Here is a 22589-nt window from a genome sequence, read left to right on the forward strand (position 1 = left end):
AAATCCTGAATGTGAGATATTCAATCATGAGGTGTGAACCTGAGGCTAAATATATAAAGGAGCCTTGAAGTAATAAGCTGTGTCAATCACATAAACTGCCTTTGAGAGTTATGTGGTATTAATATAGTCAATATATTCTGCTTCTTTCCTACTTTGTGTCCTTTTTTCACACCCCTCATTAAAATGGCTTGATTTGCAAGTCTGATGGTGAAGCAGGCATACAGGAACAGAAATAGGCCATTCAGCCCCTCGAGAATGTTGCACAATTAAATGAGATCATGACTGATCTGTATCATTACTCCATCCACTTGTCTTGGCTCCATATCCCTCAATACCCTTGGCTAGCAGAATTCTCTCAATCTCAGATTAAATTGAGTTTGCATCATTTTTGTGGAAGGGAGTTCCACACTTCCAACGCCTTCTGCATGAATGAAAGAGTCGTCAGGTTGTGTTGAGCTTTGAAGTTATACATTGTGGTGGTATACAGTCCTGATACTTTTGTTGCCCACACAACCTTGTGGATGCCCAGTGTTTGGGTCACTGATCTGTCTTTAATCTGTGCCACTAAACATAGTGATAGTGCCACATTGCACCATGGAACATGTCCTCAAGTATATTGGTCACTCCCACCATGTCTGTGCCAACTGGGTAGGGGAGGACAAAATCAACTAATTTGACCTTTCTGCTAGATCGCCCTAGATAGTCCTTTTTTGATTCAAAGTAAAATGGAGGAAACTGCATTGACGATGATTCCAGCCACTTAGCTGTTACTACAATAGTACAATATTAGAAACTGTTGGTGATTAACACAGGAGGAACAGTTACCATCTTGCTTTTAGTAAACCAGAATCTCAGTGTGTAATGAGTCAGCCTTTGATTAATGGCCTCAGTCTTGAAGAGGTTTTCAATGTTATACCAGTTAGCACACGATTAACCTTGTCCCATGTCTAACTAATATTTGCTCTGGTATAAAGAATAACATGAGGTGGTGGTGGCATATTGGGCAGTGTCTCTGCCTTTGAACTTGAAGCTCCAGGTTCAAATCCCACTCCAAGACTTGAAGGCCAAGGAAGGTGTGTTCACAACACCAGCAAACAGGTTGAGTATCAACCTGCAAATCCTTCCAACACACACCAATGGCAGGTGGTAGAAGTGGAAGAGGTTCCTGGCCACCCATGTGATGGAAATAAATTGCTGCATCTATCACTAACCATAGCTCCAGACTACAATGTGCATGTGAAAGTATATGTTGCCACAGACTAAGATTCCTTGGGGGCTCAGTTGGCTGGATGGTTGGCGTGGATCAGATTGATGCCAATAGCATGGGTTCGAATTCCTGTTCTGGTGAAGATGATTATAATCATAGACCATTTTTGGGACTATACTGGATCAGGTGTACTCCTCGGATGATCACTCTCACTTAAGGTTGAGAAAGACAGGACTCTCAGTCACTTAAATGGGTCTAAAGGACTGATCTAACTCTCCTGAAGGAAACAAACCACCAGGGAATATTGCTGTCCTACAGATAGCCTTCTTAACAAGTTTTAGACAGATTATAACAACTCAGATATCATAAAGGTCCAGAAATCTCTCCTCAATAATGTACCTCTCCACTGGAGAGTGCACACAGATGGCTTTTTGAGTTTAGATACAGAAGACTATGAGACAATATATGTTCTAAATTATATAAAAGTTTATTGAAGAACAGAACATGCAATTCACATTTGATGGTAAGTTGATCATAACATTGATAGATCTAGGGAAAGAAAGTATAATCTTGTTTCTTTAGAGAATCCAAGCCATAATAATGTTAAAAAGAGAGAGATTTAAAGTATTTATCTTAAATCCCCAGGTAGAAAACTACAATCTAGTGAGATACCTCTATCCCAATTAAGAGAATTAGTCACTACACCACAGCAGCTATACCTTTACCTTGAGACACGCTGGAGTCAATCCAACAAATCTAAATATCCTACTGTGTAGTCCCAATATTTATACAGTAAAAGAGCTGAACCAGCAGGAAGCATGTTGAGCACATATGCTGGACAACATCCTTTGTTTTAGCCAACACCATTTTTATTCAATATCCTTTCAGCAAACAGGATACTGAGACATACAGATCACAGAATCACAGTGCAGAAGAGGCTCTTCGGCCCATCGAGTCTGCACCGACACCTGAGAAACACCTGAACTACCTACCTACCTAATCCCATTTACCAGCACTTGGCCCATAGCCTTGAATGTTATGACATGCCAAGTGCTCATCCAGGTACTTTTTAAAGGATGTGAGGCAACCCGCCTCCACCACCCTCCCAGGCAGTGCTTTCCAAACCATCACCACCCTCTGGGTAAAGTATTTTCCTCACATCCCCCCTAAACCTCCTGCCCCTTACCTTGAACTTATGTCCCTTTGTGACTGACCCTTCACCTAAAGGGGAACAGCTGCTCCCTATCCACCCTGTCCATGCCCCTCAATCTTGTACACCTCGATTAGGTCACCCCTGAGTCTTCTCTGCTCCAATGAAAATAACCCAAGTCTATCCAACCTCTCTTCATAACTTAAATGTTTCATCCCAGGCAACATCCTGGTGAATCTCGTCTGCAGCCTCTCCAGTGCAATCATATCCTTCCTATAATGTGGCGACCAGAACTGCACACAGTACCCCAACTGTGGCCTCACCAAGGGTTCTATACAACTCCAACATGATCTCTCTACTTTTGTAATCTGTGTCTCGATTGTTAAAGGCAAGTGCCCCATATGTCTTTTTCACCACCCCACCAACATGCCCCTCCAACTTCAGAGATCTATGGACACACACGCCAAGGTCCCTTTGTTCCTCAGAACTTCCTAGTGTCAAATTATTCCTTCCACTTTCTTGCTACACTCAGTTTCCAGGATTGAACTGATAAGTGATTTGGGGTCATCCTTATGGTTATCCATTGTTAGGCAGTGGCATTTTACAATTTACCTTGCTAAGGTGATGTAGAGGCCAGTTCCTGTTTTTTCAGGAACTGCCTTGTGTTAAAGGATACATCATATTGTATGCACAGGATGTTAGCATTCTTGAGCACACAATTAGGCTCAGGCATGTTTTTAAGCTTCTGAAATCTTGTCCCGCAGATGAACTCTGCTTATAACTGGATTCCTTCGCATCATCTGGGACGGATTCTGCACCTGCCGCCTTGCCCTACCCACAATGTTGGTCATAGCGCTGTGGTTGGACCTGCCTTTGGGCAGAGAACTGAAGAGGATAAAGAATATGATAGTATCCTAAGGTGGTCCAACAATAAAAGAAATCCAAATGTAACAGTCTTCATTTACCTTCCCTATTAACAATTAAGCCCAGAGGTCTGCACGTCACATCAGGAACCACGTCATGGTACACAGAACACAGTCTACATCATGTACTTTCACACATCTCCAGACCTTATTTGTAGTACGTAAACACTAGGAAGCTTCAGATCATTTTTTTTTTCTTAAAAGAAACCTTTTTTTTAATCAATTCCCCAACCAAAAACTTGTGGAAGTTTATTGACAGCAAGCAGAAAAGAAAACTATTTTAGGTGTCCTTATTTATAACATAATGGGCTTTCAAGAGCAGCTGAGATAGCAGTAACTGAAGCCCTCTGCTTCCCCTCCATCTTCAGATAATGCAAAAAGATGGCAGCCAGAACTGCAAGGAACCTGACAGACATAGGTCAAGGATGACAACCGCTCAAGGCTGAGGAAACATTCATTAATCAGAAGGCACAAAATGTTTCATGTAACACCTTTACCATCACTTTCTTCTGGTTTCCAGTCCCTATTCATAGTGTTCAGGCAAGAAGCCAGAAGTGAGATGTTTTACAGGCTTAGCACAACTGCGCAAGTGAGGACTTCAAAGGCTGATCCCCAGAGAAGAAGCAAGTGATTGGCAACTAAGGCTGCCAACCTTCTAGGATTGGCCTGGAGTCTCAAGAAATTGAAGATCAATCACCAAGACACTGCTGTGTACAACCATGGAGAATCATTGGGACATTAAAAAAAATTGTCTTCTTGTCATTTTCTTTGAACATTTCTCTTTAACAGATATAAAATATTAAAAATGGAGGTTAAAATGGTGCTTGGCTGATAGTCAAGCATAATCCAAAAGGGTAATGAATCCTTTTGCTTTCCAATTGGCCTAGGAAGGCAGTGCGTCACAAGGTTGAATGTGTTGGCATTCTAATGGCTGGGCTGTGGGGACAAGTCACGTGATGACAACTCCAGGAATACATTTACTCTCGGTTGGCAACCCTATTGGCAATTATGTGGCTTAGGTCTTATTGCTACACTCCAGCTGTCCGGAACCATTTCAGACATGTCTTGAAAGCTCTAAGCCAAAAGAGGTCATTCTAAATCTCAGTGAATCATACAAACATGAGGAACAGGAATAGGCCATTAACTCCTTCGGACCTGCTCCTGTCTTTCAGTTAGATCATGGCTGACCTGCACTTCAACTCCATTTCCTGCCACTGATCGATATTCCTTGATAACTTTAATCCCAAGAATCACCAATTGCCCCAATATCAACAGCCTTTTGGGAAGCCAGATCCAGAATTCCACTGCCCTTCATGATTTCTGTTCTGAAGAGCCTGGCTCTAATTTTAAGAGTATATCCCCTTATTCTCGACTCCCCCACCAAATAGTTTCTCTGTATCTACCCTATCAAATCCTTTTAACATTTAAACACTTCAATCAGATCACCCCTCAGTTTCCTAAGGACATATAAAGGCTTGGAAGGAGATAACATCAACTCTGCTATCAGTGCAATCCATCATGGACAGTATACCCTCATTTAATCTCGGAGGGATATGCTGCATAAACAATTTCTGATCTCCAAAGTTAATCAAACAAACATCCAGAGTAATCGTCCTGGCTTCTTGCCCTCTGCTGGTCCCTGAGCAGTTCCCGTTGCATTCCACAGAAGTACTAATCATCTCAGTCTATAACCTCCAATCTCATTCCACACCAGATATTTTAAACTACCTCATTATTAAAGCATCTCAACAATGCGCTTATGCAGCAGTGCTTAAACAGTTGTTGGCATTGTTAAACCTAACCAGTCAACTGCATCCATACTTGAGCACAACTGCAGTGGTTGAGCCAATATGGCTGAGCGGTGATCGTGCTCCTTTTAACAGTAGATTCCAGTGTTCTCTCACCCAGTGTCAAGTTTCCCTGATGGATCCCTAAGTAATGTTAAATTTACCTTCCCCTGGCTCTGCCTTCCTTTCCATGAATAATATTTAACTCAGGCACAAATACATAGCGAGAGAGTTTCCATGAGAACAACATATGTAAGGCCAACTGCTTTCATGCAGTGATAGGTATCTCATGGTTATTTTGCTTAATTAGTATTGGAAAAGGGAGTCTTGTGGCACAGTGATAGTGTCCCTACCTCTGGGTCAGAAGCTTGGTGTTCAAGCCCCACTCCAGAAGATGCATTCATAGTATGGCCAAACAGATTGACTATCAGCCTGTAAATCCTTCCAACACACCTGATGGCAGGTGATAAGAGTGGGAGAGTTTCCTGGTCAGCAATACAGAAGGCAATGGCAAACCATTATAGCACTTTGCCAAGCATAATCATGGACCAATACAATGAAAGTCCATGGTACCAATGCCCTCTTGGCATGGGACCTGAAGGAGGAGGGGTGTTGGGAATGGAGCAGTTTCCATTTTAGATACCCATTGTCCACAAACAATTTCAGATCAACTATGATGCCATTTAATGCAGAGTAAATCTTCCCCTCTGCCCAAACAATATGTCTGAGACCCAGCCTCAGAACTGTAGATATTTAGCACCAACTGGACACTTGCATATACCACATCCAGCCTTTCTGTGACTGAGTGAAGTTGTAATGGATGCCAGACAGTGCAGCACTCCTTCCATCTTGCACTAAAGCGTCAGCCTAGATAATGTGGTTCAGTCTTGGAGAACACAACCATCAGAATGAGACTCAACAATGCTGCCACCAAACCAAGGCTGACAGCCATGGTCATGGGCACAGCTAACACCTGGTTGATGTGTGGGCGGTGGCTTAGACATGAGGCCTGTTGTAGGTTCCACTCATTACCACTCAAATTTCTCCTCATTGAACAAAAGAAGGTAAATACAATCAATAATCTCCTTTGTAACCTACTGCAGGTTTTTTTTCTGTATTTTCATTCAAAAGAAAAAAAAAGTAGCAAAAGTCAATCCAGCCACAAAGACAACAAGTCCCCCAGGCCAGGCACCTCCCTGCATCATCCCACTGAAGGTCAAATTCGGTGCAAGTTACAGTGAGGTTGAAACAGCTGGGGGGTGGGGTGGGGGGTGGTCCCTGGGGCCTATGTAGCTCAGGGGCTGGGGTGGGCCCTGTGCAGCAAGTTCAGGCTGTGGGATTCCATTGGGCTGCAGCATCTCCAAACATTTCCTTTTTGAAAGCGTTTGCTGTTTTGCTCTGAACATAAACCAGGAGAAATATTCCCAAACGCACTTACATTGTCATGTCATTCAGTCGCCAAACCACTCCTCCTTTGTGGGTGTACATATGCAGTCTAAATCCTTCTTCCACACCCAAAATCTGTACAAATTATAGATCAGAACAGTGACAATAGGGAGCATTGACTAACAAGGGAGTCAAAGGGTTTAGGGAAAGCGGAGTTGAGGCCAGAATCAGATCAGCCAGAATGTTATCGAATGGGTCAAATGGCCTACTCCTGCTCCTAATTTGTATGTTCGTATGCAGAGCCTGGCAGGGGAGAGGGTTTAATTAAACAGTGAAAAGGTAAAAATTTTAAGATTTGCCACCTCTGATTGACTAAGAAGCAAGATGTTTGAATTGGCTAATGATGTGTCATAAGGCACAAGCATTTTTGTAGTCCTGCCACATTGGATAACTGTTAGTCTAACCGACTAGCAAGAACATTTTCATCTGAACTACTTTTGAGTATTTAAGGAACACTTTATTGCATACATGCTCTGTAATAGCAGTTTACAGGAGGCAATTGCACAAAACAAGAATAAAGAACATGTTGGTTTTGTTCAGACAAGAAGCAATAATGCTTTGGTGGATAAATGAGGGTTAATAGTTATCAGCATTATCAATAGCATGTTCTCACAATAAGTAACTCTAGACAGCGAGGCCCTGTCAGTGCAAAAGCTCTCATTCACTTTGGTCTGTGAAGTGGTTCATGGGACTTTATGCTCTTCATATTATGAAAATAAAATAAACTTTACAAATTTGTATCACTGCCCAGGAAGAGTACAAAAGACCCGGAGAACTCGCCTTCCCCTGTCCACAACATGATGGAAATGCAACATGCGTAACAAGGAGGGCAAGTTCACTTTCTGGTCACACCTGAACAGTTAACATGTCTTGACTCTTTAAGATAGAGACCATCCTGGTCTTTCTCGCAATTATGCTTCTATCTCAGTTGACCAGGACCATTGCAATTTTTGCCTCCAGCTGGCCAATCACAGAGCAAAGTCATCTCGGAAATGAACAGATGTGTATTTCACAATGCTAACAAGCATCTCTCAAACTTTTACCAAGTAGCATTGCTCAGTTGATCTAGAATGTGTCATGGACACACACAGCTCAGCTAAAGCAGACTTATCTCAACCATGGTGAGTAAACATGTTTAAATTGCTCTCCGCAATGTTTCTCCCTAGTGTGTTACAGCAATTTGTGAGTTCTCTCCCACATTCCATTTTAAATGCTTTCATTAATCCACATAAACGGGTTAGCAATTGGTTTAAAACAGCAGCAAACAGGACACAGATGTGCTAACACAACTTACTACAAATAGCAGAGAAACTGTCCCTCAAAAATGAGAAAAGAGGGAACCGTCTGCATGCAAAACCACTTTGGGAAAAAGTTTTCCTTTTTATTTGGTTGAGGGGTAGGGAGGGAGGCAAAGAGACAGGAAATCTGTGTGTTCCTTCTTCCAAAATGGCATCAGGCACAAACAATTGATGCATTTCAATGGTATTTGCATCAGGTGCATTGTATGGAAACTAAAGCGAATCTGCCACTTTTTTCCCCACAACGTATATGCCTCTTAAACGCATTTCAGCCAAACAGATGAAAAGAATATGGAAGCTACTTAATCAAAGACGCAATGGACTCCACACACTGGGAATAGTTGTTTGGGATAATTTGTTGATATCTCAAGTAAAATAATTCAGATGTATTTGCGCTGAAACTGTGCCACGATATTAATTTATATGGGATTCCTCCATCCAGCAGGTAAAACCTATTAGCACACGTTAAAATAATAGACAAAGATGGCAAAAAAAGTGCTTTCACAGTCATTACTAATATTTAACATCTCAATGTCAATCCCATTTCTTCAACAACAATCTACCTTTAATTACATCAAACCCAGTAAATGGAAAAGGGTCATTTCTTTAAAATACTCACCCAGTGTCAGTGAAAATGAGAGAATTCTAAAAATAGTCATTCCTATTCTGAGAAATGGTTTCCTACTCCAATGATCGCCGCACCCTACCCCCACCCTGCCCCACCCCACCCCACCCAGAGTGTTTTACCCTCCAGGCCCCCTTAAAATGGATGGAGCTATCAGGATCCCAGAGAAACTTTACTCAATCAACGTGATTTCACACCAAATTGGGAGGCCACTCAATGCAACCCACTCTCTGGACAGCACCTCACTGCAACTTGGGAGAACACTTTGAATAACATTCTCCTAAAGTGCTTCCCCTCTAAGCTGAAAAAGGTGAAGTTCCTTAGACAATTTATCTCCTTCATATCTTCTTTCGATCGCGTTTTTGCAAGTTACCTGGTTCACTGTAACTAACGCTAAATTGTTGATGAACCTACGGGATTGACGTATCAAATATGAGCAATGAATGTGTCAACAGCGCCTTTTCTCACATCTCTCAGCCTATTATTTTAACCCATTTTAAATCCTGGTTGAAAAAAATAACAATCATGAAAGAGTCAGTTCCTCCGGACATTATTCACAGACTATGCAAGAATAAAGTGGATTCACCGGTATTCTCATATCCAATGTACAAAACATAAATCAGATTTAATAATTTGATAATTCTCTTTGATAAAGTCAAAAGTGCCAGAAAACACTCCTCAGGGCAGGCAGCATCTGTGGAGGGAGATACAGAGTTAACGTTTTAGGTCGATGATCTTTCATCAGAATTCTCCTAAAAGGTCATCGACCTGAAACAGTAACTGTTTCTCTCCTCACAGCTGCTGACAGTCCGGTTGAGTATTTTACTGCTTTTCCTGTTTTTATTTCAGATTTCCAGCATCTGGGACATTTCGCTTTTGTTTTACAGTTTGATAAAATGTTTGGTCTTATTCACTCAGTCAAACCTTGGTCCCAGAACAATCATAGTTCTATGGTAACACTGCTGTTGGTAACTCGCACTCCGTACCATCCTGCCCAGAACTGCGTGTCTCTCCCCTCATGTGCAAACCGAACATATCGAACACCAGGTCCATAATCTGTGAAAACGTGAGTCATCTGTAATGTAAGAAGTGCTTCCAGTTATCATAGCATGTGAATGAATGATTCTAACTTGAATTCTGCTTTCAAAGGGTGTGTATGAAGAAAGGTAACTCAATGCAAAGCTAAAGCATGCAGAGCAAAAAGGCTGCAGGTCCTGTTCTCAGCCTCTGCTAAGTGAGCTGCTCTCCATCAGGGCAGCATTAGAGATGCTTGTATCCTGGGAATTAGTTCACTCTGTAGGCAAAATGCAGGATTCTTTCTGGAGAACCGACTTTGAATTGGAGGTCAGAGGCAGGCTACTAGCTTGGAGTTTGGTTTTCTCTTGAGATTAAACCACAACTGAAGATTCAATCCAAAAACTGTTTAATTAAAGCAATTTTTTTTGGTAATTCATTCACGGGATGTGGGCTTCGCTGGCTGGGCCAGCATATTATTGCTCCTCCCTAATTTTTTTTAAATGGACAATTGCTGGGCCTATAAAATGCCTTTGTGTCTGTAACACCACCTACATTTCAAAGCTGGCCTATGCTGAAAGTGGAGACTCATAAGTGAGGAAATATGTGTAATGGGAAGGGCCAAGAAGGAGGGAGGGAAAATGGATCAGGGAAGCAGGAGGAGCAAGATGGGATGAGGGGGGAAGCTGGGGATGGTGTGGAGGAAGAGCAGGGGATATCGGAAATTGAAAGGCTAGGTTATGGATCACAGAAGCCATCGTGGACGCCGCCACTGGCTGAACACAGAGCAGAAACAATATTGACCGTCACGCAGTAATCAGAGACCAATTAGTTACAGAAGCTGTAGAGATGAGAAAATCGTAGATGCAGAAAATGGAGTAAAATACAAATATAATGAGATACCTGGTTCCATTTTGCATCACTCCACTGTGGGATTGTAACTTGCTCTGACGTGTACTTGTGGATGGGTTTCCCATCTTCAGACAGCAGCTCTACCTCCAAAGTGTAAACACATCCGCAGTCACGTCTTGCTGCATACCTGCCACCGGTGCAGAATGATATTTCAATACCATAGCTCAGGACAATACACTGGCACAGCAGGTCAGGCATAACCCTGTCCAGGACTGGTCAGCACAGTAACTGGCCATTCAGCCCATCCACGCCAGTGTTTATTCTCCTGCCCACCCTACATCGTTTAACCCAGGCTTGTAGGCCACAATACAGACCCCCTAAGCCTCTGTATCTAGCCTGTGGAGCCGCTGTTCAAACTAGGGGTAAGTTCAATGAAAGACTCTGCAAGAAACAGCTCCCCAACCTCAGGCCATTTCGCACTAATGAATCTATGCAAATCCAGGACAGACACAGTCTGACTGGAGGAACAGCAAGCAGCAGGACAACGAGTGGCTTCTCTTTGCTTCCACAGTGCATGCTCTCTCTCCACCCTTGGCCGTGCACTCTCTCACACACATCTGCACAGGAACCTGCCTCATAAAGGGGCACAAAGGACAAGATGGCAGAGTGGGTCAGGGAGGCACTAGGGACAGCAGAGTTGCAGCAACAGCGCCCACCCGGGGCAGCTGGAGTCCAGGGCAGGGCAGAGTGAGGAAGTACGTCCCTTTCACAGCTGCCGGAATACCTCCTTAGTAAGGTGCCAGGCCCGGGTGGGGGAGAAAGAGAGAGAGAAAAAACACGAGAGAGAGAGAGAGAGAGAGAGAAAAAAAACACGAGAGAGAGAGAGAGAGAGAGAGAGAGAAAAAACACGAGAGAGAGAGAGAGAGAAAACACGAAAGAGAGAGAAAACACACGAGAGAGCGAGAGAAAACACACGAGAGAGCGAGAGAAAACACACGAGAGAGCGAGAGAAAACACACGAGAGAGCGAGAGAAAACACACGAGAGAGCGAGAGAAAACACACGAGAGAGCGAGAGAAAACACACGAGAGAGCGAGAGAAAACACACGAGAGAGCGAGAGAAAACACACGAGAGAGCGAGAGAAAACACACGAGAGAGCGAGAGAAAACACACGAGAGAGCGAGAGAAAACACACGAGAGAGCGAGAGAAAACACACGAGAGAGCGAGAGAAAAAACACGAGAGAGCGAGAGAAAAAACACGAGAGAGCGAGAGAAAAAACACGAGATAGAGAGGGAGAGAGAAATGACGAGAGGGAGAGAAAAGACGAAAGGGAGAGAAAAGACGAAAGGGAGAGAAAAGACGAGAGGGAGAGAAAAGACGAGAGGGAGAGAAAAGACGAGAGGGAGAAAGGAGGGAGAGAGAAAAGACGAGAGGGAGAGAGAAAACACAAGAGAGAGAAGGGAGAGAGAAAAGACGAGAGGGAGAGAGAAATGACGAGAGGGAGAGAAAAGACGAAAGGGAGAGAAAAGACGAGAGGGAGAAAGGAGGGAGAGAGAAAAGACGAGAGGGAGAGAGAAAAGACGAGAGGGAGAGAGAAAAGACGAGAGGGAGAGAGAAAAGACGAGAGGGAGAGAGAAAAGACGAGAGGGAGAGAGAGAAAAGACCAGAGGGAGAGAGAGAAAAGACCAGAGGGAGAGAGAGAAAAGACCAGAGGGAGAGAGAGAAAAGACCAGAGGGAGAGAGAGAAAAGACCAGAGGGAGAGAGAGAAAAGACCAGAGGGAGAGAGAGAAAAGACCAGAGGGAGAGAGAAAAGACCAGAGGGAGAGAGAAAAGACCAGAGGGAGAGAGAAAAGACCAGAGGGAGAGAGAAAAGACCAGAGGGAGAGAGAAAAGACCAGAGGGAGAGAGAAAAGACCAGAGGGAGAGAGAAAAGACCAGAGGGAGAGAGAAAAGACCAGAGGGAGAGAGAAAAGACGAGAGAGAGAAAAGACGAGAGAGAAAAGACGAGAGAGAGAAAAGACGAGAGAGAAAAGACGAGAGAGAGAAAAGACGAGAGAGAGAAAAGACGAGAGAGAGAGAGAGAAAAGACGAGAGAGAGAGAGAAAAGACGAGAGAGAGAGAAAGACGAGAGAGAGAGAAAGACGAGAGAGAAGACGAGAGAGAGAGAGAGAGAAAAGACGAGAGAGAGAGAGAGAAAAGACGAGAGAGAGAGAGAAAAGACGAGAGAGAGAGAGAAAAGACGAGAGAGAGAAAAGACGAGAGAGAGAAAAGATGAGAGAGATAAAAGACGAGCGAGAGAGAGAGAAAAGACGAGCGAGAGAGAGAGAAAAGACGAGAGGGAGAGAGAGAAAAGACGACAGGGAGAAAGGAGGGAGAGAGAAAAGACGAGAGGGAGAGAGAAAAGAGAGGGAGAGAGAAAAGACCAGAGGGAGAGAGAAAAGACCAGAGGGAGAGAGAAAAGACCAGAGGGAGAGAGAAAAGACCAGAGGGAGAGAGAAAAGACCAGAGGGAGAGAGAAAAGACGAGAGGGAGAGAAAAGACGAGAGGGAGAGAAAAGACGAGAGGGAGAGAAAAGACGAGAGGGAGAGAAAAGACGAGAGGGAGAGAAAAGACGAGAGGGAGAAAGGAGGGAGAGAGAAAAGACGAGAGGGAGAGAAAAGACGAGAGGGAGAGAAAAGACGAGAGGGAGAGAAAAGACGAGAGGGAGAGAAAAGACGAGAGGGAGAAAGGAGGGAGAGAGAAAAGACCAGAGGGAGAGAGAAAAAAGACCAGAGGGAGAGAGAAAAGACCAGAGGGAGAGAGAAAAGACGAGAGGGAGAGAGAAAAGACCAGAGGGAGAGAGAAAAGACCAGAGGGAGAGAGAAAAGACCAGAGGGAGAGAGAAAAGACCAGAGGGAGAGAGAAAAGACCAGAGGGAGAGAGAGAAAAGACCAGAGGGAGAGAGAGAAAAGACCAGAGGGAGAGAGAGAAAAGACCAGAGGGAGAGAGAAAAGACCAGAGGGAGAGAGAAAAGACCAGAGGGAGAGAGAAAAGACCAGAGGGAGAGAGAAAAGACGAGAGAGAAAAGACGAGAGAGAGAAAAGACGAGAGAGAGAAAAGACGAGAGAGAGAGAGAGAAAAGACGAGAGAGAGAGAGAAAAGACGAGAGAGAGAGAAAGACGAGAGAGAGAGAAAGACGAGAGAGAAGACGAGAGAGAGAGAGAGAGAAAAGACGAGAGAGAGAGAGAGAAAAGACGAGAGAGAGAGAGAAAAGACGAGAGAGAGAGAGAAAAGACGAGAGAGAGAAAAGACGAGAGAGAGAAAAGATGAGAGAGAGAAAAGACGAGCGAGAGAGAGAGAAAAGACGAGCGAGAGAGAGAGAAAAGACGAGAGGGAGAGAGAGAAAAGACGACAGGGAGAAAGGAGGGAGAGAGAAAAGACGAGAGGGAGAGAGAAAAGAGAGGGAGAGAGAAAAGACCAGAGGGAGAGAGAAAAGACCAGAGGGAGAGAGAAAAGACCAGAGGGAGAGAGAAAAGACCAGAGGGAGAGAGAAAAGACCAGAGGGAGAGAGAAAAGACCAGAGGGAGAGAAAAGACGAGAGGGAGAGAAAAGACGAGAGGGAGAGAAAAGACGAGAGGGAGAGAAAAGACGAGAGGGAGAGAAAAGACGAGAGGGAGAAAGGAGGGAGAGAGAAAAGACGAGAGGGAGAGAAAAGACGAGAGGGAGAGAAAAGACGAGAGGGAGAGAAAAGACGAGAGGGAGAGAAAAGACGAGAGGGAGAAAGGAGGGAGAGAGAAAAGACCAGAGGGAGAGAGAAAAGACCAGAGGGAGAGAGAAAAGACCAGAGGGAGAGAGAAAAGACCAGAGGGAGAGAGAAAAGACCAGAGGGAGAGAGAAAAGACCAGAGGGAGAGAGAAAAGACCAGAGGGAGAGAGAAAAGACCAGAGGGAGAGAGAAAAGACCAGAGGGAGAGAGAAAAGACCAGAGGGAGAGAGAAAAGACCAGAGGGAGAGAGAAAAGACCAGAGGGAGAGAGAAAAGACCAGAGGGAGAGAGAAAAGACCAGAGGGAGAGAGAAAAGACCAGAGGGAGAGAGAAAAGACCAGAGGGAGAGAGAAAAGACCAGAAGGAGAGAGAAAAGACCAGAGGGAGAGAGAAAAGACCAGAGGGAGAGAGAAAAGCCCAGAGGGAGAGAGAAAAGACCAGAGGGAGAGAGAAAAGACCAGAGGGAGAGAGAAAAGACGAGAGAGAGAAAAGACGAGAGAGAAAAGACGAGAGAGAGAAAAGACGAGAGAGAGAAAAGACGAGAGAGAGAGAGAGAAAAGACGAGAGAGAGAGAGAAAAGACGAGAGAGAGAGAAAGACGAGAGAGAGAGAAAGACGAGAGAGAAGACGAGAGAGAGAGAGAGAGAAAAGACGAGAGAGAGAGAGAGAAAAGACGAGAGAGAGAGAGAAAAGACGAGAGAGAGAGAGAAAAGACGAGAGAGAGAAAAGACGAGAGAGAGAAAAGATGAGAGAGATAAAAGACGAGCGAGAGAGAGAGAAAAGACGAGCGAGAGAGAGAGAAAAGACGAGAGGGAGAGAGAGAAAAGACGACAGGGAGAAAGGAGGGAGAGAGAAAAGACGAGAGGGAGAGAGAAAAGAGAGGGAGAGAGAAAAGACCAGAGGGAGAGAGAAAAGACCAGAGGGAGAGAGAAAAGACCAGAGGGAGAGAGAAAAGACCAGAGGGAGAGAGAAAAGACCAGAGGGAGAGAGAAAAGACGAGAGGGAGAGAAAAGACGAGAGGGAGAGAAAAGACGAGAGGGAGAGAAAAGACGAGAGGGAGAAAGGAGGGAGAGAGAAAAGACGAGAGGGAGAGAAAAGACGAGAGGGAGAAAGGAGGGAGAGAGAAAAGACGAGAGGGAGAGAAAAGACGAGAGGGAGAGAAAAGACGAGAGGGAGAGAAAAGACGAGAGGGAGAGAAAAGACGAGAGGGAGAAAGGAGGGAGAGAGAAAAGACCAGAGGGAGAGAGAAAAGACCAGAGGGAGAGAGAAAAGACCAGAGGGAGAGAGAAAAGACCAGAGGGAGAGAGAAAAGACCAGAGGGAGAGAGAAAAGACCAGAGGGAGAGAGAAAAGACCAGAGGGAGAGAGAAAAGACCAGAGGGAGAGAGAAAAGACCAGAGGGAGAGAGAAAAGACCAGAGGGAGAGAGAAAAGACCAGAGGGAGAGAGAAAAGACCAGAGGGAGAGAGAAAAGACCAGAGGGAGAGAGAAAAGACCAGAGGGAGAGAGAAAAGACCAGAGGGAGAGAGAAAAGACCAGAGGGAGAGAGAAAAGACCAGAGGGAGAGAGAAAAGACCAGAGGGAGAGAGAAAAGACCAGAGGGAGAGAGAAAAGACCAGAAGGAGAGAGAAAAGACCAGAGGGAGAGAGAAAAGCCCAGAGGGAGAGAGAAAAGCCCAGAGGGAGAGAGAAAAGCCCAGAGGGAGAGAGAAAAGATGAGAGAGAGAGAAAAGATGAGAGAGAGAAAAGATGAGAGAGAGAGAAAAGACGAGAGAGAGAGAGAGAAAAGACGAGAGAGAGAGAAAAGACGAGAGAGAGAGAGAGAAAAGACGAGAGAGAGAGAGAGAAAAGACGAGAGAGAGAGAGAGAAAAGACGAGCGAGAGAGAGAGAAAAGACGAGCGAGAGAGAGAGAAAAGACGAGCGAGAGAGAGAGAAAAGACGAGAGAGAGAGAGAGAAAAGACGAGAGAGAGAGAGAGAAAAGACGAGAGAGAGAGAGAGAAAAGACGAGAGGGAGAGAGAGAAAAGACGACAGGGAGAAAGGAGGGAGAGAGAAAAGACGAGAGGGAGAGAGAAAAGACGAGAGGGAGAGAGAAAAGACGAGAGGGAGAGAAAAAAGACCAGAGGGAGAGAGAAAAGACCAGAGGGAGAGAGAAAAGACGAGAGGGAGAGAGAAAAGACGAGAGGGAGAGAGAAAAGACGAGAGAGAGAGAAAGACGAGAGAGAGAGAAAAGACGACAGGGAGAAAGGAGGGAGAGAGAAAAGACGAGAGGGAGAGAGAAAAGACGAGAGGGAGAGAGAAAAGACGAGAGGGAGAGAGAAAAGACCAGAGGGAGAGAGAAAAGACCAGAGGGAGAGAGAAAAGACCAGAGGGAGAGAGAAAAGACCAGAGGGAGAGAGAAAAGACCAGAGGGAGAGAGAAAAGACCAGAGGGAGAGAGAAAAGACGAGAGGGAGAGAGAAAAGACGAGAGGGAGAGAGAAAAGACGAGAGAGAGAGAAAGACGAGAGAGAGAGAAAAGACGACAGGGAGAAAGGAGGGAGAGAGAAAAGACGAGAGGGAGAGAGAAAAGACGAGAGGGAGAGAGAAAAGACCAGAGGGAGAGAGAAAAGACCAGAGGGAGAGAGAAAAGACCAGAGGGAGAGAGAAAAGACCAGAGGGAGAGAGAAAAGACCAGAGGGAGAGAGAAAAGACCAGAGGGAGAGAGAAAAGACCAGAGGGAGAGAGAAAAGACCAGAGGGAGAGAGAAAAGACCAGAGGGAGAGAGAAAAGACCAGAGGGAGAGAGAAAAGACCAGAGGGAGAGAGAAAAGACCAGAGGGAGAGAGAAAAGACCAGAGGGAGAGAGAAAAGAGCAGAGGGAGAGAGAAAAGAGCAGAGGGAGAGAGAAAAGAGCAGAGGGAGAGAGAAAAGAGCAGAGGGAGAGAGAAAAGACCAGAGGGAGAGAGAAAAGACCAGAGGGAGAGAGAAAAGACCAGAGGGAGAGAGAAAAGACCAGAGGGAGAGAGAAAAGACCAGAGGGAGAGAGAAAAGACCAGAGGGAGAGAGAAAAGACCAGAGGGAGAGAGAAAAGACCAGAGGGAGAGAGAAAAGACCAGAGGGAGAGAGAAAAGACCAGAGGGAGAGAGAAAAGACGAGAGAGAAAAGACGAGAGAGAGAGAAAAGACGAGAGAGAGAGAAAAGACGAGAGAGAGAGAAAAGACGAGAGAGAGAGAAAAGACGAGAGAGAGAGAAAAGAGGAGAGAGAGAGAAAAGACGAGAGAGAGAGAGAGAAAAGACGAGAGAGAGAGAGAAAAGACGAGCGAGAGAGAGAGAAAAGACGAGAGAGAGAGAGAGAAAAGACGAGAGAGAGAGAGAGAAAAGACGAGAGGGAGAGAGAGAAAAGACGAGAGGGAGAGAGAGAAAAGACGAGAGGGAGAGAGAGAAAAGACGACAGGGAGAAAGGAGGGAGAGAGAAAAGACCAGAGGGAGAGAGAAAAGACCAGAGGGAGAGAGAAAAGACCAGAGGGAGAGAGAAAAGACCAGAGGGAGAGAGAAAAGACCAGAGGGAGAGAGAAAAGACCAGAGGGAGAGAGAAAAGACCAGAGGGAGAGAGAAAAGACCAGAGGGAGAGAGAAAAGACCAGAGGGAGAGAGAAAAGACCAGAGGGAGAGAGAAAAGACCAGAGGGAGAGAGAAAAGACCAGAGGGAGAGAGAAAAGACCAGAGGGAGAGAGAAAAGACCAGAGGGAGAGAGAAAAGACCAGAGGGAGAGAGAAAAGACCAGAGGGAGAGAGAAAAGACCAGAGGGAGAGAGAAAAGACCAGAGGGAGAGAGAAAAGACCAGAGGGAGAGAGAAAAGACCAGAGGGAGAGAGAAAAGACCAGAGGGAGAGAGAAAAGACCAGAGGGAGAGAGAAAAGACCAGAGGGAGAGAGAAAAGACCAGAGGGAGAGAGAAAAGACCAGAGGGAGAGAGAAAAGACCAGAGGGAGAGAGAAAAGACCAGAGGGAGAGAGAAAAGACCAGAGGGAGAGAGAAAAGACCAGAGGGAGAGAGAAAAGACCAGAGGGAGAGAGAAAAGACCAGAGGGAGAGAGAAAAGACCAGAGGGAGAGAGAAAAGACCAGAGGGAGAGAGAAAAGACCAGAGGGAGAGAGAAAAGACCAGAGGGAGAGAGAAAAGACCAGAGGGAGAGAGAAAAGACCAGAGGGAGAGAGAAAAGACCAGAGGGAGAGAGAAAAGACCAGAGGGAGAGAGAAAAGACCAGAGGGAGAGAGAAAAGACCAGAGGGAGAGAGAAAAGACCAGAGGGAGAGAGAAAAGACCAGAGGGAGAGAGAAAAGACCAGAGGGAGAGAGAAAAGACCAGAGGGAGAGAGAAAAGACCAGAGGGAGAGAGAAAAGACCAGAGGGAGAGAGAAAAGACCAGAGGGAGAGAGAAAAGACCAGAGGGAGAGAGAAAAGACGAGAGAGAGAGAAAAGACGAGAGAGAGAGAGAGAAAAGACGAGAGAGAGAGAGAGAAAAGACGAGAGAGAGAGAAAAGACGAGAGAGAGAGAAAAGACGAGAGAGAGAGAGAAAAGACGAGAGAGAGAGAGAAAAGACGAGAGAGAGAGAGAAAAGACGAGAGAGAGAGAGAAAAGACGAGAGAGAGAGAGAGAAAAGACGAGAGAGAGAGAGAGAAAAGACGAGAGAGAGAGAAAGAAAAGACGAGAGGGAGAGAGAGAAAAGACGAGAGGGAGAGAGAGAAAAGACGACAGGGAGAAAGGAGGGAGAGAGAAAAGACCAGAGGGAGAGAGAAAAGACCAGAGGGAGAGAGAAAAGACCAGAGGGAGAGAGAAAAGACCAGAGGGAGAGAGAAAAGACCAGAGGGAGAGAGAAAAGACCAGAGGGAGAGAGAAAAGACCAGAGGGAGAGAGAAAAGACCAGAGGGAGAGAGAAAAGACCAGAGGGAGAGAGAAAAGACGAGAGAGAGAGAAAAGACGAGAGAGAGAGAAAAGACGAGAGAGAGAGAGAAAAGACGAGAGAGAGAGAGAAAAGACGAGAGAGAGAGAGAAAAGACGAGAGAGAGAGAGAAAAGACGAGAGAGAGAGAGAGAAAAGACGAGAGAGAGAGAGAGAAAAGACGAGAGAGAGAGAGAGAAAAGACGAGAGAGAGAGAGAAAAGACGAGAGGGAGAGAGAGAAAAGACGAGAGGGAGAGAGAGAAAAGACGAGAGGGAGAGAGAGAAAAGACGAGAGGGAGAGAGAGAAAAGACGACAGGGAGAAAGGAGGGAGAGAGAAAAGACGAGAGGGAGAGAGAAAAGACCAGAGGGAGAGAGAAAAGACCAGAGGGAGAGAGAAAAGACCAGAGGGAGAGAGAAAAGACCAGAGGGAGAGAGAAAAGACCAGAGGGAGAGAGAAAAGACCAGAGGGAGAGAGAAAAGACCAGAGGGAGAGAGAAAAGACCAGAGGGAGAGAGAAAAGACCAGAGGGAGAGAGAAAAGACCAGAGGGAGAGAGAAAAGACCAGAGGGAGAGAGAAAAGACCAGAGGGAGAGAGAAAAGACCAGAGGGAGAGAGAAAAGACCAGAGGGAGAGAGAAAAGACCAGAGGGAGAGAGAAAAGACCAGAGGGAGAGAGAAAAGACCAGAGGGAGAGAGAAAAGACCGGAGGGAGAGAGAAAAGACCGGAGGGAGAGAGAAAAGACCGGAGGGAGAGAGAAAAGACCGGATGGAGAGAGAAAAGACCGGAGGGAGAGAGAAAAGACCGGAGGGAGAGAGAAAAGACCAGAGGGAGAGAGAAAAGACCGGAGGGAGAGAGAAAAGACCAGAGGGAGAGAGAAAAGACCAGAGGGAGAGAGAAAAGACCAGAGGGAGAGAGAAAAGACCAGAGGGAGAGAGAAAAGACCAGAGGGAGAGAGAAAAGACCAGAGGGAGAGAGAAAAGACCAGAGGGAGAGAGAAAAGACCAGAGGGAGAGAGAAAAGACGAGAGAGAGAAAAGACGAGAGAGAGAAAAGACGAGAGAGAGAGAGAGAAAAGACGAGAGAGAGAGAGAGAAAAGACGAGAGAGAGAGAGAGAAAAGACGAGAGAGAGAGAAAAGACGAGAGAGAGAGAGAGAAAAGACGAGAGAGAGAGAGAGAAAAGACGAGAGAGAGAGAGAGAAAAGACGAGAGAGAGAGAGAGAAAAGACGAGAGAGAGAGAGAGAAAAGACGAGAGAGAGAGAGAAAAGACGAGAGAGAGAGAGAGAAAAGACGAGAGAGAGAGAGAGAAAAGACGAGAGAGAGAGAGAGAAAAGACGAGAGAGAGAGAGAGAAAAGACGAGAGGGAGAGAGAGAAAAGACGAGAGGGAGAGAGAGAAAAGACGAGAGGGAGAGAGAGAAAGGACGAGATGGAGAGAGAGAAAAGACGAGAGGGAGAGAGAGAAAAGACGAGAGGGAGAGAGAGAAAAGACGAGAGGGAGAGAGAGAAAAGACGAGAGGGAGAGAGAGAAAAGACGAGAGGGAGAGAGAAAAGACCAGAGGGAGAGAGAAAAGACCAGAGGGAGAGAGAAAAGACGAGAGAGAGAAAAGACGAGAGAGAGAAAAGATGAGAGAGAGAAAAGACGAGCGAGAGAGAGAGAAAAGACGAGCGAGAGAGAGAGAGAAAAGACGAGCGAGAGAGAGAGAAAAGACGAGCGAGAGAGAGAGAGAGAAAAGACGAGCGAGAGAGAAAAGACGAGCGAGAGAGAGAGAAAAGACGAGAGAGAGAGAAAAGACGAGAGAGAGAGAAAGACGAGAGAGAGAGAAAGACGAGAGAGAAGACAAGAGAGAGAGAGAGAAAGACGAGAGAGAGAGAAAGACGAGAGAGAAGACGAGAGAGAGAGAGAGAGAAAAGACGAGAGAGAGAGAGAGAGAAAAGACGAGAGAGAGAGAGAGAGAGAAAAGACGAGAGAGAGAGAGAGAGAAAAGACGAGAGAGAGGGAGAGAGAAAAGACGAGAGAGAGGGAGAGAGAAAAGACGAGAGAGAGGGAGAGAGAAAAGACGAGAGAGAGGGAGAGAGAAAAGACGAGAGAGAGGGAGAGAGAAAAGACGAGAGGGAGAGAGAAAAGACGAGAGGGAGAGAGAAAAGACGAGAGGGAGAGAGAAAAGACGAGAGGGAGAGAGAAAAGACGAGAGGGAGAGAGAAAAGACGAGAGGGAGAGAGAAAAGACGAGAGGGAGAGAAAAGACGAGAGGGAGAGAAAAGACGAGAGGGAGAGAAAAGACGAGAGGGAGAGAGAAAAGACGAGAGGGAGAGAGAAAAGACGAGAGGGAGAGAGAAAAGACGAGAGGGAGAGAGAAAAGACGAGAGGGAGAGAGAAAAGACGAGAGGGAGAGAGAAAAGACGAGAGGGAGAGAGAAAAGACGAGAGGGAGAGAGAAAAGACGAGAGGGAGAGAGAAAAGACGAGAGGGAGAGAGAAAAGACGAGAGGGAGAGAGAAAAGACGAGAGGGAGAGAGAAAAGACGAGAGGGAGAGAGAAAAGACGAGAGGGAGAGAGAAAAGACGAGAGGGAGAGAGAAAAGACGAGAGGGAGAGAGAAAAGACGAGAGGGAGAGAGAAAAGACGAGAGGGAGAGAGAAAAGACGAGAGGGAGAGAGAAAAGACGAGAGGGAGAGAGAAAAGACGAGAGGGAGAGAGAAAAGACGAGAGGGAGAGAGAAAAGACGAGAGGGAGAGAGAAAAGACGAGAGGGAGAGAGAAATGACGAGAGGGAGAGAGAAATGACGAGAGGGAGAGAGAAATGACGAGAGGGAGAGAGAAAAGACCAGAGGGAGAGAGAAAAGACCAGAGGGAGAGAGAAAAAACCAGAGGGAGAGAGAAAAGACCAGAGGGAGAGAGAAAAGACCAGAGGGAGAGAGAAAAGACCAGAGGGAGAGAGAAAAGACCAGAGGGAGAGAGAAAAGACGAGAGAGAGAGAGAGAAAAGACGAGAGAGAGAGAGAGAAAAGACGAGAGAGAGAGAGAAAAGACCAGAGGGAGAGAGAAAAGACCAGAGGGAGAGAGAAAAGACCAGAGGGAGAGAGAAAAGACCAGAGGGAGAGAGAAAAGACCAGAGGGAGAGAGAAAAGACCAGAGGGAGAGAGAAAAGACCAGAGGGAGAGAGAAAAGACCAGAGGGAGAGAGAAAAGACCAGAGGGAGAGAGAAAAGACCAGAGGGAGAGAGAAAAGACCAGAGGGAGAGAGAAAAGACCAGAGGGAGAGAGAAAAGACCAGAGGGAGAGAGAAAAGACCAGAGGGAGAAAGAAAAGACCAGAGGGAGAGAGAAAAGACCAGAGGGAGAGAGAAAAGACCAGAGGGAGAGAGAAAAGACCAGAGGGAGAGAGAAAAGACCAGAGGGAGAGAGAAAAGACCAGAGGGAGAGAGAAAAGACCAGAGGGAGAGAGAAAAGACCAGAGGGAGAGAGAAAAGACCAGAGGGAGAGAGAAAAGACCAGAGGGAGAGAGAAAAGACCAGAGGGAGAGAGAAAAGACCAGAGGGAGAGAGAAAAGACTAGAGAGAAAAGACGAGAGAGAGAAAAGACGAGAGAGAGAAAAGACGAGAGAGAGAAAAGACGAGAGAGAGAAAAGATGAGAGA

General features: G+C 45.8%; 1 protein-coding gene across 2 annotated transcripts in view; it reads right to left on the reverse strand.

The window, feature by feature from the left end:
- Positions 1 to 6948: 6948 nt before the first annotated feature.
- The window catches only part of LOC121287871 (F-box only protein 6-like), a 106239-nt gene continuing 90598 nt past the window's right edge, over positions 6949 to 22589 (reverse strand). For both annotated transcript variants that reach the window (XM_041205863.1, XM_041205862.1), the window contains exons 5-6: positions 10354 to 10489; positions 6949 to 9511 (exon numbers count right to left, since the gene is read on the reverse strand). In XM_041205863.1, the coding sequence (XP_041061797.1) occupies positions 9377 to 9511; positions 10354 to 10489 (271 nt within the window). In that variant the 3' untranslated portion in view covers positions 6949 to 9376. The remainder of the gene's footprint in view (positions 9512 to 10353; positions 10490 to 22589) is intronic.

Source organism: Carcharodon carcharias, chromosome 15, assembly GCF_017639515.1.
Source record: "Carcharodon carcharias isolate sCarCar2 chromosome 15, sCarCar2.pri, whole genome shotgun sequence".
NCBI lineage: Eukaryota > Metazoa > Chordata > Chondrichthyes > Lamniformes > Lamnidae > Carcharodon > Carcharodon carcharias.